Source organism: Coregonus lavaretus (genome assembly GCF_964263955.1).
Source record: "Coregonus lavaretus genome assembly, chromosome: 35".
In the NCBI taxonomy this organism is placed as follows: Eukaryota; Metazoa; Chordata; class Actinopteri; order Salmoniformes; family Salmonidae; genus Coregonus; species Coregonus lavaretus.
The window spans coordinates 10,056,147-10,071,217 of record NC_140022.1 but is presented as its reverse complement, the minus strand read 5'-3'; the positions used below and the strand labels follow the sequence as shown (position 1 = coordinate 10,071,217).

General features: G+C 44.4%; 1 protein-coding gene across 1 annotated transcript; it reads left to right on the top strand.

Annotated features, from left to right (window-relative positions):
* Nucleotides 1-1,344: 1,344 nt before the first annotated feature.
* Nucleotides 1,345-11,690, top strand: LOC311109778 (sodium/potassium-transporting ATPase subunit alpha-1-like; the record flags this gene model as incomplete). The annotated part of the gene is given in 22 exon segments (XM_084152766.1): nt 1,345-1,420; nt 1,423-1,445; nt 2,216-2,341; nt 3,102-3,161; nt 4,040-4,243; nt 4,382-4,495; nt 4,585-4,719; nt 5,316-5,433; nt 5,541-5,809; nt 5,919-6,362; nt 6,623-6,815; nt 7,566-7,741; nt 7,835-7,971; nt 8,143-8,293; nt 8,399-8,567; nt 8,668-8,822; nt 8,988-9,111; nt 9,264-9,409; nt 10,043-10,173; nt 10,578-10,679; nt 11,177-11,268; nt 11,474-11,690. Coding segments are annotated over 22 exon segments (3,174 nt in total). The 3' UTR covers nt 11,503-11,690.
* Nucleotides 11,691-15,071: the final 3,381 nt, after the last annotated feature.

The window sequence follows — 15,071 nt, the reverse complement described above, 5'->3', positions numbered from 1 at the left end:
TTTTTGTTGAGAAGCTGGTATTCAGGCAAAATATTTGGGGTTGCTTTGGCAGTCGGACTAGTTCAACTGTCTTTGTTATATGTTTTTTTTGTATATTTGTCTTATTTTGTCACCACTTCCCCAGAACCCTCCAGGGCTGGTTGTCTTTTGGGGGGCTATTTTGGTTAGAGAGCAGTGGCAACTCTTATGAATTCATGTGTGTGCTTTAGCATGAAAATTATCACAAGTGTGTTATCTTTCAAAGAGTGTTTCATCTTGAGTATGCTATCTTACAAAGAATGTTTCATCACGTGTGCTATCTTACAAAGTTTTTTTTTTCTCACAAGTGTATTATCTTAAAACGATTGTGAATATACTTTATCTACATTTGCATGATATTCTCCTTGAAGCGTTTTACATGCAAGGATTGAGCCTTGAAAACTTGGTAGTATTTCTTGCCCTGCTGCTAATCCATTGTGTGTGCCCTCTATGTTAATAAACCTTGGCACTTTGGTTAACTATTGTTCATCTCAATCATTTGACAACCCTGTACTTAACTTGTCCCGAGGACCTCCCCTCGTGTATAAAAAAGGTGGCGCAGTACAGTTGACATATCTCTAAAATACGCACACACACACTCTTTCACAAACTCTCTCTCTTTTTCCATCTATTCATCTATCATGTAATTATTTCTTTCTCTATATTTCCATCCACAAGGTATAACGGCTACTATGGAATAATTATCATATTGCCGATTTAATGTATAGCTAGGAGAGAGTATGGCTTACCAACTTTAAAGGTATGCACTTTTAACTTTGTAAAATGAATAGAGTCTATCTGATAATGTTGTGTTTTTAATAAAGCATAAAAGTTTTGATGTTGCTATTGTTTTAATTAACTGGTGTTATACATCTAGTATGAAAAAAAAAATGTATGCACTAACTGTAAATCGCTCTGGATTAGAGCGTCTGCTAAATGATTAAAATGTAAATGTGAAATCTACACCCCCCCCCACCTCTCTTACCGCCCGCCTCTACCCACAGACTGACAACCACAAACAGCCAGACGTTTACTAAATAGACACCCACGGCCCTCCACCCTGCCTCCAGAAGGACAACCGCTCCCTGTGTGTCAAGGGTATGCACAGTTCCCCACAGCCTCCATCTTAACCTGTGGATTTACATGTGACACCAAAGGTCAAGGAATTAATGTGCTGTGACGTTGTCCAGTTGGAAGGCGGATAAGATGGCCTCTGGGTCAAAGTCAGTATTGTTTGTTATAATTGCAACAACCAACACGCCACCGCACAAAGGCTCATGGCCTTGGTTTCTATACTGGCAACTTATGTTTCATGTGTGAGAATGAATGTACAAACACAGTTCTCTATGCGCACTTCAACAGCTTTTCGTGATATTATTTAGCTTCAAAGGTGCAGGATTTCTTTCAATCAACCAACAAGTGAGAAAGTAAGTACAGCAGAGAGAAAGAAAATTATCTTTATTCGTTCATTGTTCTTGTTCTTTTCCATTCCACTACACACTGTTATTACTGTCAACTTCTTTTCCATTCCACTACACAATGTTATTACTGTCAAGTTCAGACAGATTCTTTCTTTCAGGGGCCTTGTCGTCAAAATGACCAAGCTGTATAGGTGAAGGTTGAATAAATAAATAAATTACATTTCACAGATCCCCCTCCTTCTCCCCAACCCCTCCCATCCTCAGCCCCCTCTCCACTCACCTGCCTCATTCCTCCTGTGTACCTCCCCTTGGGCAGGTAAACCAGTCGGGTATATAAATATATTCAAACCTGAGTTAGCTATCCAGGGAGCTCTGGGGTGCCTCGAGACGTCGAGAAAGCGAGAGAGAGACGTAGACGTGTAACAGGTGGAGTTTCTCAGGATAAGGAGCAAGTATATTCTCTTTACAAACCACTGGGATTGAGAGTCCTAGGACAGCAGTGCAAGTATGGGGCTTGGAGTAAGTCTGGATTACACTTTTGAGTATCAGGATTTGGATTTACTTATATTGTGTTCTTTCAACTTTAAAAAATATGTTGTTTTTTTGCAGTTCATATTAAACGTTTAGCCCTCGGTTCATGGCTGCTTCTTAGTTTGTTTTATAAAGTTCTACATGTTATGAAGTTCTAAATGTACTCCTTATCTAAACCCTGATTAGGAAAGAGGCACATTGATAGTTTACACTTTCTCATCATTAACGTACCTTTTGACATACAGAAGGGGAAAGATGATTATAAGCTGGCGGCGACCTCAGAGGACAATGGAAATAAAAAGAGTAAAAAGGAGGTGAAGAAAGCAAAGGAGAAGAAGGACATGGACGATCTGAAAAAGGAAGTTGACCTGGTGAGGAAAACTGGTTATGTATTAATTGACTAATTCAATTAATCGAATTTAGTAGACATGAACAATGCACATTAATCCATATGCAATTTTCACATCAAAGCACTTGAGTTGGCTGCAAAAATTATTTTAATCCGTAGTCCCAGAGATTATTAAAATAGTATGATATAGCATAAAAAATGTCATTATTTTCTGCAAGAAAATACTTAAGTAAACAGGAAGCCTATTAGTCTCTGTGGACCAGAAAAGATGCAGCATACAACCTTTCAAATGTGCATCAAGCTCTTTTGTTTCTAGATTTGTATTTGGGTACTCATCTGCATTTGAATTTCCTTGCTATTACTCTGCAGTGAGTCTTGGAGGCCGTTTTAAAACCCCAATAGCCTGCGTTTAAACTTTAGAGGAACTGTAGCCTATCTTTGGAAACAACTTGTTTTTAAACATGCAGAGGAATAAAAACGTACGTGTGCACTGTGCAGTACTCTTTCAGGGAAGGAATGTGAACCAAACAATTCCATCCGTCATACAGAAACGCATGACTTATCTATGGTTTATATTAAAATTCGATGCAGCATGACCTTATCATGCCTAGGATCATTTCAAATTGTTTGAGGAATGTGTTTCATAACTATGAATGTTCTGCATATACTTTCGCCATGGGGAAAAGTTGAGAGAACTCCCTAGTTCAACAAGCAACTTTCTTTCTTTCTTTCATTCTCTCTCTCTCTCTCTCTCTCTCGCTCTCTCTCTCTCTCTGATTTAGGATGACCACAAGTTGACCTTGGATGAACTTCACAGGAAATACGGCACAGACTTAGCCAGGGTGAGTGAGTGTATATGTGTGTGTGTGCATGTGTGCCTTTTAAACTGACAACCAGTTGGATCTGTTGCTCCTAAGGATTATTGCTGACTGTAATTTGAAGAGCATTGAGGTTATGGAGGTTACGGCACGAGGTCATATCGTAGGTAGAACTATCTACCACTGAATCTTTGCATATGAAACATATCTATATCTTCCTAAAGTTTACACAGAGTTTGGAGTCAAATATATATTTTCCGATAGTGTGACTCCCTTCACATTATTATTATTATTATTATTATTATTATTATTTAATCCTTTATTTAACCAGAGGTCACATTGAGATTTACGTCTCTTTTACAAGTGAGCCCTGGCCAGGAAAGTGGCATACATAGTAAATACAACATAAAACCCAACATAAAAACACAAGTTAAAACGGTGCATATTGCATATGGATGAGACTTTTTCCATATGTGTGAGAACAAGTCAGATACACATGAACCATTTTAAACAAGCCATTGGATAGGCCTAATGCAGGGCACACAATTGGTGCAATATCTTCAGCTTTGTGTGGTGTACAATTAGGACAGGCCTAAACATTATTTTGTGTGGAAAGGATAACAGTTAAACACTATTTTGGTGATGGAGCATAGATAATGATCTGTTGATATTTGATCCAGGGATTAAGCAGAATTTCCACTACAAGGGCCACATTCACACGGGAACATTGAAAGCACTATGTGCTCTTGCTGACACAAGGGGAGGGGGAAGTTTTGAGTTCCATAGGTAATCACTCTACTACCTCTTACTCTACCTCTTGCTCTTCCCTCTTCCCTCCCTCCTCCTTTCCCTTCACTCTACCTTTTCCCTCTCTCCTTTTCTCTCATCCCTCCCCCACCCAGGGTCTAACCTCAGCTCGGGCTAAGGAGATCCTTCTTCGCGATGGCCCCAACACCCTGACCCCTCCTCCCACTACCCCTGAGTGGGTGAAGTTCTGCAGGCAGCTCTTTGGCGGGTTCTCCATGCTGCTATGGATCGGAGCTATGCTCTGCTTCCTGGCCTACGGAATCCAGGCCGCCTCCGAGGATGAGCCGGCCAATGATAATGTGAGAATCATAGAATTCTGAGATAATTTTTGACTTAACAAAAACTACGATGCCTCCAGTGCCTGAAAGGGTTTTCTCACTTAACCGTAACGTAATAGTCTCATAGTCTTTCTGCCTCTTCGTTTCTGTCCCTCACAGTTGTACCTGGGTGTTGTACTCTCTGTTGTCGTGATTGTCACTGGCTGTTTCTCCTACTACCAAGAGGCCAAGAGCTCAAAGATCATGGACTCCTTCAAGAACCTGGTCCCACAGGTTAGACTTCTGCCTTTTCAAACACCTCTGAGAAGAACTTGATTATATTGTCATGTCTACGGATTGTAATCCTGTCACCTGCCTTGTAGCAAGCCCTGGTTGTCCGTGACGGTGAGAAGAAGAACATCAACGCTGAAGAAGTGGTAGTTGGAGATCTGGTGGAGGTGAAAGGAGGAGACAGGATCCCAGCTGATTTGCGTATCGTCTCTGCCAGCGGCTGCAAGGTGGGTACTTTACAATCCAAGATCATGTGTCACACACGTAGCCTTCCAAAAACTTTGGTCCGAACTCAGTTAGGCGAACCGAACGAGTGTGCTCGCATACTCCCTTAAAAGACCTAAAAGACCAATAGTACTGTTTGTCCATTTTGAGACGCCGTAGGCAGTATACACTTTCTCAAAATAGTCAGAATTAATGTAAGATAATTCAAGAAATCTGTCTGAAATGTTGTAGTTTTTGCTAAGGAGATCTTAGTCGCACAATCTAACTAAGCTGTTTTGTGCAGTATTTCTCAAGTGAAAAAATGTGCATGAAAACGAGTCGAACAACAACAAACACTTCATTGAGGAATTCCTACTGTTGACCAATGACCGACGAAGGGGCGTAGACTTCGGCTCCCGAACTTCGGCTGGCCTCGAGAAAAATGTTGTGTGCACGGACAGCCCCCCAAAAACTTGCCGAAGACCAAAACGAATAAAAATGCCTCAAAATGTCGTCATAATATATGACAAGCTGTTCTGAACTGTTTTGGATGGGAAGCATGCGGACACCTTTAGTGTCATTCAATGTTGTATTGATGCAATTCTCTTTTCCCACTCAGGTGGACAACTCCTCCCTCACTGGTGAATCTGAGCCCCAGACACGTACTCCGGATTTCTCCAATGACAACCCCCTGGAGACGAGGAACATTGCCTTCTTCTCTACCAACTGTGTTGAAGGTAAATAACTTCTGTAACTAGCCGTAGTGATTGAATAGTTCAAATAACTTTAAATGTATCGCTAAGCCATTTTGTTATTCTAAACCATATTCTCCATGTTTTGTCAGGAACTGCCAGAGGTATCGTCATCAACACTGGTGACCACACTGTAATGGGTCGTATCGCCACCTTGGCCACGAGTCTGGAGGGTGGGAAGACGCCTATAGCCAAAGAGATTGAGCACTTTATCCACATCATCACCGGTGTGGCCGTCTTCCTGGGCGTGTCTTTCTTTGTCCTCTCCCTCATTCTGGGATATGGTTGGCTGGAAGCTGTCATCTTCCTCATTGGAATCATCGTCGCTAATGTGCCAGAGGGTCTCCTGGCTACTGTAACTGTGAGTACCGATGAAGAGTCATGTTTAACAAAAACTTTAGTCCTAACAACAAAACTTATTTTGTCTCATTGTTGATTTTTTAACTGTCTGCTATGGCTTTCTATCGTAGGTGTGTCTAACTCTGACTGCCAAGCGTATGGCCAAGAAGAACTGCCTGGTGAAGAATCTCGAAGCTGTTGAGACCCTGGGCTCCACCTCCACCATCTGTTCCGACAAGACTGGAACCCTGACTCAGAACAGAATGACCGTGGCTCACATGTGGTTCGACAACCAGATCCATGAGGCTGACACCACAGAGAACCAGAGCGGTACCTGCTTCGACAAAAGCTCTGCCACCTGGGCTGCCCTGGCTAGAGTCGCTGGCCTGTGCAACCGCGCCGTCTTCTTGGCAGAACAGAACAACGTACCAATCCTCAAGAGAGATGTGGCTGGTGATGCTTCAGAGTCTGCCCTGCTGAAGTGTATCGAGCTGTGTTGCGGATCTGTCAAAGACATGAGAGAAAAGTACAGCAAGATCGCTGAGATTCCCTTCAACTCGACCAACAAATACCAGGTAACCACATGCGCTCTTTGTAGTATCTGTGGGTTAACAAAGGGTTAAACTGAGTTGTAGAAGGTGGTGTGACTTAAAATCAGGATGGATGGCTTTTCTCAATCAGCTTGGAAATGCCACTTTGTATCGACATCCAATAAGTTGCCAGAACTTTAGTTTACCAGGCACTGTAGGCTACTCACTGGTCATTGCCTGCTAATTTAAATTTAAACTCTCTTCATGGTGTCATCTGATCAAAAACCAATTCATTTCGCCCCTAGCTCTCCATTCATAAGAACATCCTGGCCGGAGAGTCCAAGCACCTGCTGGTGATGAAGGGCGCCCCTGAGAGGATCCTGGACCGCTGCTCCACCATTTTGATCCAGGGCAAAGAACAGCCTCTGGATGACGAGATGAAGGAAGCCTTCCAGAACGCCTACGAAGAGCTGGGAGGGCTGGGAGAGAGAGTGCTCGGTAACAGGGCACACGCCAATATGGGATAATATGCATTCAAAGGTTTTGGACTGAATGAACAGACTAGAACAGTGGTATTTAAACTTTTTCAGCGGGGACCCCATTTTTTCCACCAGAATTTATTGTGACCCCACCCCAAATCTAATGACATAACCTTAAAGTGGCAATCTCGAGTTGCTACATCCATTTTTTGACTTGTAAATTATTGATAAGTACCCATTGAATAAATGCCTCATGAGCTTAGTTTAACTGTCGTAAACCATCATAACCCAAAATAACCCAATGTTTGTAAACAAAGTAAATGTAAACAAACACTATATAGCGTCAAAACATGGTTAAACTATCATTTTGATATCATGGATGGTCAATCCTTGCATCTATAGCTCTGTCTATGAGGGGTATCATTTCTCCAGCCCCATCCCTCAGCTTTTTACCGAACCAGGGGTGTGGAGACCGCTTTGTTATTGTTTCAACTGCTGATTGCCGCTTTAAAATTGGTAAATGTCTATTTTTACATCAACAACTAACCTTCAATTCATTACATTTTCAAAATGAAAAGAAACCAATAAAAATATTTTCTCCATAAATAAACAATATATTAAAATGATCTTTCTCAAAACCATTTGTATATTGTCCCATACAATAATCTGTACTCTTTATTTATTTGCGACCGCAATGCAGTTCGACCCTGACTGGTCTAGAACATGCAGGATTGGTTCTAGCGTGTCACTGACTCTGTGTCCTTTTCAGGTTTCTGCCATTTCCAGCTCCCTGATGACCAGTTTGCCGTAGGCTTTGACTTTGACTGCGAAGAGGTGAACTTCCCAACTGAGAATCTGTGCTTCGTCGGCCTAATGTCCATGATTGACCCTCCCCGTGCTGCTGTGCCTGACGCTGTGGGAAAGTGCAGGAGTGCTGGAATCAAGGTATGGTAATGTAATACTTGACACAAGACTCTTCAGTCAATCCACATAGCAGCCATTGTGATCACACTACTCCTCTTCCCTTCCTTCCCTTAGGTTATCATGGTCACTGGTGATCATCCCATCACCGCTAAGGCCATTGCCAAGGGTGTGGGCATCATCTCTGAAGGAAACGAGACTGTTGAGGACATTTCTGCTCGTCTGAAAATCCCAGTTTCTGAGGTCAATCCAAGGTATGTTGCAGTTTGTTTGGGATCATTTCAGTGTATGTCATCATACTATCTACACTTAAAGAGGAGTGACAGAAACATGTATTTAGCCTTTTGGGGGCTTCATCAGAACAGACCAATACAAGCCCCTATATTTAGCTTGTATTTTTTATTTTCCATCTTTGTACCCTCTAGAGATGCCAAGGCCTGTGTTGTCCACGGTGGAGAGCTGAAGGACCTTTCCGGCGAACAGTTGGACGACATTTTGGCTAATCACACTGAGATTGTGTTTGCCAGAACTTCTCCTCAGCAGAAGCTGATCATTGTGGAGGGTTGCCAGCGTCAGGTACTATTTTATTTAATTAATGCATGCTCATGAGTCAGTCAGGATGATTGCATCTTACTTTTGGAATTTCTAACATCTGTAAAAACCTCTCTTATTTATCCACAGGGTGCTATTGTGGCTGTGACAGGAGATGGTGTGAACGATTCTCCTGCTCTGAAGAAGGCTGACATCGGTGTTGCTATGGGTATCTCTGGATCTGACGTCTCCAAGCAGGCTGCAGACATGATCCTCCTGGATGACAACTTTGCCTCCATCGTGACTGGTGTTGAAGAGGGTAAGAGAAGCTCTGGCGATGACCATCAATCTGCTGGGTTTTTCCATCCTTCTCTCATCACCCTGACTATCCCTTCCCCCCATCCTCTATTTCCCCTCAGGCCGTCTGATCTTTGACAACTTGAAGAAGTCCATAGCCTACACACTGACCAGTAATATTCCAGAAATCTCACCCTTCCTCCTCTTCATCCTCGCCAACATTCCACTGCCCCTAGGAACTGTCACCATCCTCTGTATTGACCTGGGAACTGATATGGTGGGTCTTTCAGATGTGGATACTCCTCCTTTGTGAACAATCTGATCTTGTGTTCTGGTGCATTATGAAGAACAATTAATTTTTTTAGAGGTTGTTTGGAAGGTCTTTGAAGTTACCAACAAAATGTTTCTAATTTGGATGATCTTTCCCATCATTACCTTCAAGGTCCCAGCTATCTCCCTGGCCTATGAAGAAGCTGAGAACGACATCATGAAGAGACAGCCCAGAAACCCCAAAACTGACAAACTGGTGAACGAGAGGCTCATTAGCATAGCCTACGGTCAAATCGGTAAGGCGTTAATTTGGCCCTGCTTCTGTTTTGCCTACCTTTACTGGGTCTTGTTGCGTTGTATGTTGACCAGTCAGTTTCATAGCACATTAACAATCTGATCAATGTCTCTTCATTGACAAAAATACTCTCCTCATTTTTACTCTCCACAGGTATGATGCAGGCCACAGCCGGTTTCTTCACATACTTTGTGATCCTGGCTGAGAACGGGTTCTTGCCCATGGATCTGCTGGGTATTCGTGTGGACTGGGACAACAAGTTAATGAACGACTTGGAGGACAGCTACGGCCAGCAGTGGGTCAGTACACAAACACCGCTCTGCTTTTTGCTGTACTAACGGATTAGCATTGGCCTTGTTTTGATGTCATAAGTTCTCGATGAGAGCTTTTTCAATCTCTCTCCCAATTTTGTGGTTTAGTTTATTCCAGTATACATGGCAGCTAAAAGCATAAATAAGGCCATTCAAGATAACAAAATAAATCAATAAATGTGATACAGTATCAAGAAAGCTGAGAAGTCATGGATGGGATCACGGATCAGGGTTGTTGCACAGCTTGCATTTCAGATAGTCAGCAGAGGAAATATCGATGGTCTTGAGAAAGACAGAGCATCTCAGTCACTGCTAGGGATTCAGACAGACAGGTCCGTAGCCTCAGCAGTGCACCTCACAGTCCCTAACGTCCTCTCCGTGCTTTGGTCTTCATAGATAGCTTGCTACTAGTCCTCCAGAACTACCATTTGTGCAGCACCCTCTTGTGGATGCCACTACTGCCGCTGGCGCACAGGCTCACCGCATATTTGGTAACAGAGTAGTCAGCAATCGTCACTACTGTAATGTAACAATGTAATAATGATGTCCTCTCTCTCTTGTTTTTATCCATATGTCTCTCTACACACTCTCTCTTTCTATGGTCTACAATCCATCCTTCAGACATATGAGCGCAGAAAGATTGTGGAGTTCACCTGCCACACAGCATTCTTTGCCAGTATCGTAATTGTACAGTGGGCCGATTTGATCATCTGTAAGACCAGGAGGAACTCTATCCTTCAGCAGGGAATGAAGTGAGTACACACATCTATCTTTGTGGTCTTGGTCTAGGTCTGGGTCTAAGAGGTTTTTTCTTAGGATTGATGTTCACTACTCTGCTTTTGACTTGACCTCTGCTCACATCACCAGAATCAGAATCAGCTTTATTCGTCAAGTACATTTACACATACTCAGCATTGTACTTAGTGATATGGTGCTGTTAGCAATAGACAGCATTAGAGACCGAATACAGACAGAGCAATTTCACAAAATTGATAAAGTGTGCATAAAACTGAAGAGTAAGAGTTAATTTACAGAGAGGATATACAAATGTACAGTATAAGTATATTGTAGAGAACCAGGACTCAAACCCGGGTCCAGCGACTGTCAAGCCAGCAATTTAACCACTATTATTATTTTGTTTTTCCTCCCACCTCAGGAACCGTATTCTCATCTTCGGACTGTTTGAGGAAACCGCCCTGGCTGTCTTCCTGTCCTACTGCCCTGGAATGGATGTCGCCCTCAGAATGTACCCACTCAAGTGAGTAGACCCATCAGATTCTCTTCTGTATATCAGCTTGGAACAAAGGTCACCACTGTTTTAAAAGATGAGTGGTAAAATGGATGTATATTACAATGGGCGGAGACTACTGTGGCCTCAGGATCAGTTGGGGTTCACTAGTTAGCTGAAGTGTAATGGGGTTTACTGCCCAACCAAGAGAGGAAACACCATTTGACATTTAGGGGCCCTGTAGGCGCATTACCGCCCTGTTTTACGCTCAACTTAATCTCTTTATTATTTCCCTTCTCTCTTTCCTTCTCTCTTTCTTTCTCTCTTTCCTTCTCTCTTTCCCTTCTCTCTTTCCTTCTCTCTTTCCCTTCTCTCTTTCCCTTCTCTCTTTCCCTTCTCTCTTTCCTTCTCTCTTTCCTTCTCTCTTTCCTTCTCTCTTTCCCTTCTCTCTTTCCTTCTCTCTTTCCTTCTCTCTTTCCCTTCTCTCTTTCCTTCTCTCCTTCCTTCTCTCTTCTCTCTTTCCTCAGGCCTTGCTGGTGGTTCTGTGCCTTACCCTACTCTCTCCTCATCTTCCTCTATGATGAGGGTAGGAGATACCTCTTGCGACGAAACCCAGGAGGTAAGTGCTCAGAGACTATGGACGAAAACAAGCTGTTAAGATAACGTCAAAAATTTTACATCAAAGTTAATTATTGTGTAATAACATGACAATGGCATGTAGGATTGGGAATGCCGAATTATTTAATTTGTCTCATGGAGATTTTCAGTGGCGAGATGAAATCTAACAAATGTTGTTCTTCTCTCTGAATGTTCTCTTCTTTAAGGTTGGGTGGAACAGGAGACCTACTACTGACACAAAGAGGCTATCCCCAGGATCACTCAATGTCACTCTGCTGCTGCATCTCAACCAACAACATTACACTACATTTCAATCTGCTACATTACCATTTCATTCAATGAACACTGCGATGATGCACTGAGCTACATTGAGGAGTTCTTGATTGTGATAATGCAATTTGGAATAAACATCACTTTAGCACTAATGCTTAAGACTGTATTCATTTTTTGTTGTCTGAATTATTTGGTTATGTGTTGGATTTAATGTAAGACATGTAAGCTTAGATTGTGTTTCATCTATGGGAGAAATAACCTAGTATAGTTGCATATTATTTGTTTAAAGTAACTGGCCAGTGTTTGTATAGTTCTATGAAATATGACTTATAATTAATTACGATATGAGTGAAATAGTTTTTCCTTCCAAGAAATTGTATTTAAGTATATTAAAAGGCAGCTTTTCTGTGTTTGAATGGTGTGGGCGTACTCCAACAACAGAAAATATTAAATAGCTGATTTGTTACAGGAGGGGGTCGCAGTTCCGGAGCGACCCACTAGGTGTCATCCTCCGACAACCTTAGGCACCTCATCACTCACAGTCGGGACTAATCATCATCCTATTGTTGTCACCTGTGTCTATCGGTTCACCTGTGTATTTATGCCCTCACTTCCCTGTGTTCCCTTGCTCAGTTTTCTCTGCTAGATTCTCTATGTCCAGCGGTACTACTCAGTGTCTGATCGGAGATCTATGTACAGGTACTTGAGAAATGTTCTCCCTGTTTCGTTATTTGTTTCAGTCTTAGGTAGTATTTCATATTTTGGCTGTCAGACGGTTTTTGGAGACTTATTTGCTCCGCCTTTCTTTTATCGTGATAAGTCCGTTATTTTGTTTTTTGGCTTCGGGACCACCAGTAAAGATCCTTGTTTCACCATCTCTGCCTACTGCCTACTGTATATCCTGCACCGCACCTAGGTCACACCTCACCCCAACCCTTACAGAAAACTGAACCAATTTGGACCCAGCGGAGGCAGCACAGTATCAGAGTGCATTGGCAACACAGAGAGCTTTGCTGAACCAACACGACCGCAGCCTGCAGCAGACCACCGAGAATCTCCGCCAGCTGACGACCGCCGTGCAGGGCCGGGTGGACACACAACCAGCCCCAGCAGCCGGTGGAGCGGAAGCCGCGGCAGCGGCGTCTTCAGGCTCGCCTGCGACATTGCGGGAACCCCGACTACCATCTCCGGAGAGGTATGACGGACGCCCAGAGGGCTGCAGGGAATTCCTCACCCAGTGTTCCCTGGTATTCAGCCTACAACCCTCCTCCTTCCCGATGGAGCAGGGCCAGGTAGCCTACATCATCACTCTGTTGACGGGTCGGGCCCTTTCCTGGGCTACCGCGGAGTGGGAGAGCCAAACTCTGGCATGCTCCGACTCCTACCAATTCACCCGGGAGCTACGCAAGGTGTTCGACACCTTTCGAGTGGTGTCGGGGCACTAGGCTGGGAGGTGGCTCATGGCCTATCGGCAGGGTGACCGTTCGGTGGCGGACTACTACGTGGAGTTCCGGACCCGGGCTCGAGAGGCAGGATATGAGGAGGCCGCCCTGGTCGTCCTTTACGCCCAGGGGCTATCGGAGGGGATGAAGGACAAACTCTTCTTCAGGGAGCTGCCTGAGCGACTGGATGACCTCGTCGAACTCTCTGTGTGGGAAGATAACCGTCGTTGTGAGAGGGCGCATGAGAGAGGGATGATGCAAGGCGCGCCTTCGCGTCCCCCTATCAACCTGGAGGCTTTCCGCCGATTCAGGGAGGAGACACCTCAGGAGGAGGCTATGCAGCTGGGGGCTGCGCGCTTGTCCAGGATGGAGAGGCAGAGGTGTCTGCGCCAGGGACGTTGCCTGTACTGCGGCCAGGCAGGTCACCACTGCGACTCATGCCCGGAGAAGCCGGGAAACGGGAGGGCTCGCTAGTATCGGGAGGGGTGCTAGCGAGCCGGAACCAAAACCCCAACTCCAGAGACTCCTGGACTTTTCTCCCCATCAGGGTTCAGTGGGCCCACGCTGCGCGTCGGGCGGCGCTTAATGGGCCTCGGTCAGGTCTCAACATCAGGCCAACCGAAGGCATCGCCCGGCCCAGGTCTTTCGCCCGGGACAAAGAGGGTGTGGCTCTCCACGCGGGATGTTCCCCTCCGCGTGGAGTCCAGGAAGCTGTCCCCCCGGTTCATCGGGCCATTCAGAGTGGTCCAGCGAGTCAACCCAGTGGCCTACCGCCTGCAACTTCCCCCCACCATGCGGGTGCATCCCACATTCCATGTTTCCCTCCTCAAGCTGCGCCTCGTCGGAGGGCAGCTGGCTTTTACTGTGGACCGGATCCTGGACTGCCGGTAGATGGGGAGGGGTCTCCAATTTCTGTTGGACTGGGAGGGTTATGGGCCGGAGGAGCGGTCCTGGGTGCCCAGGAGGGACACCCAGGACCGCTCCACCCGGAGGCGCCGAGGTGAACGGCTGGGGCGGTTCGTCGGGGGGGGGGGGGCACTGTTACAGGAGGGGGTCGCAGTTCCGGAGTGACCCACTAGGTGTCATCCTCCGACAACCTTAGGCACCTCCTCACTCACAGTCGGGACTAATCATCATCCTATTGGTGTCACCTGTGTCTATCGGTTCACCTGTGTATTTATGCCCTCACTTCCCTGTGTTCCCTTGCTCAGTTTTCTCTGCTAGCTTCTCTATGTCCAGCAGTTCTACTCAGTGTCTGATCGGAGATCTATGTACAGGTACTTGAGAAGTGTTCTCCCTGTTTCGTTATTTGTTTCAGTCTTAGGTAGTATTTCATATTTTGACTTATTTGCTCCGCCTTTCTTTTATCTTGATAAGTCCGTTATGTTGTATTTTGGCTTCGGGACCACCAGTAAAGATCCTTGTTTCACCATCTCTGCCTACTGCCTACTGTATATCCTGCACCGCACCTGGGTCACTCCTCACCCCAACCCTTACACTGATTGGCCAGCTCAGCCAATATGCCAACGTGATGTCATGGTATGTGAGGAAATAGCAAGCATCTTTTAAACCGTCTGTTTGAGGTGGGGGGTACTTGTGTGTTTTTCTTCTCTAATTTATGCTTTGGCCACAGATATGAGTGAGTATACAACGAGTCAACAAGATTATTTGGGTGTGAGTTAATAGAATATTAACTTTTAAAAGTTAGATTTTAACTTCACAGTTACTTTTAAGGTCCAACACAGACGTTTTTATCTCAATATCAAATTATTTTTGGGTAACAATTAAAGTACCTTACTGTGATAGTTTTCAATGAACATGGTCAAAAAGAAACTAATAGCTTCTAAGCAAAGAGCAATTTCTCAACCAAGAATTTTGCTAGGACTGTCTGGGAGTGGTCTGAGTGGGGAAAACTGAAAACTTGCTGTTATTTACTTTCTTATTGGTCTATTAACTAATTTACCACCTGGTAATGTCACCAGGCAGGCCAAAACTCTATCCCACCAAAACAGGCTGAAATTTCAGGCAGTCTTTTCAAACAGCTCTTACACTAAAATGGCATTATCATTATTTCATAAATTCACAGTTT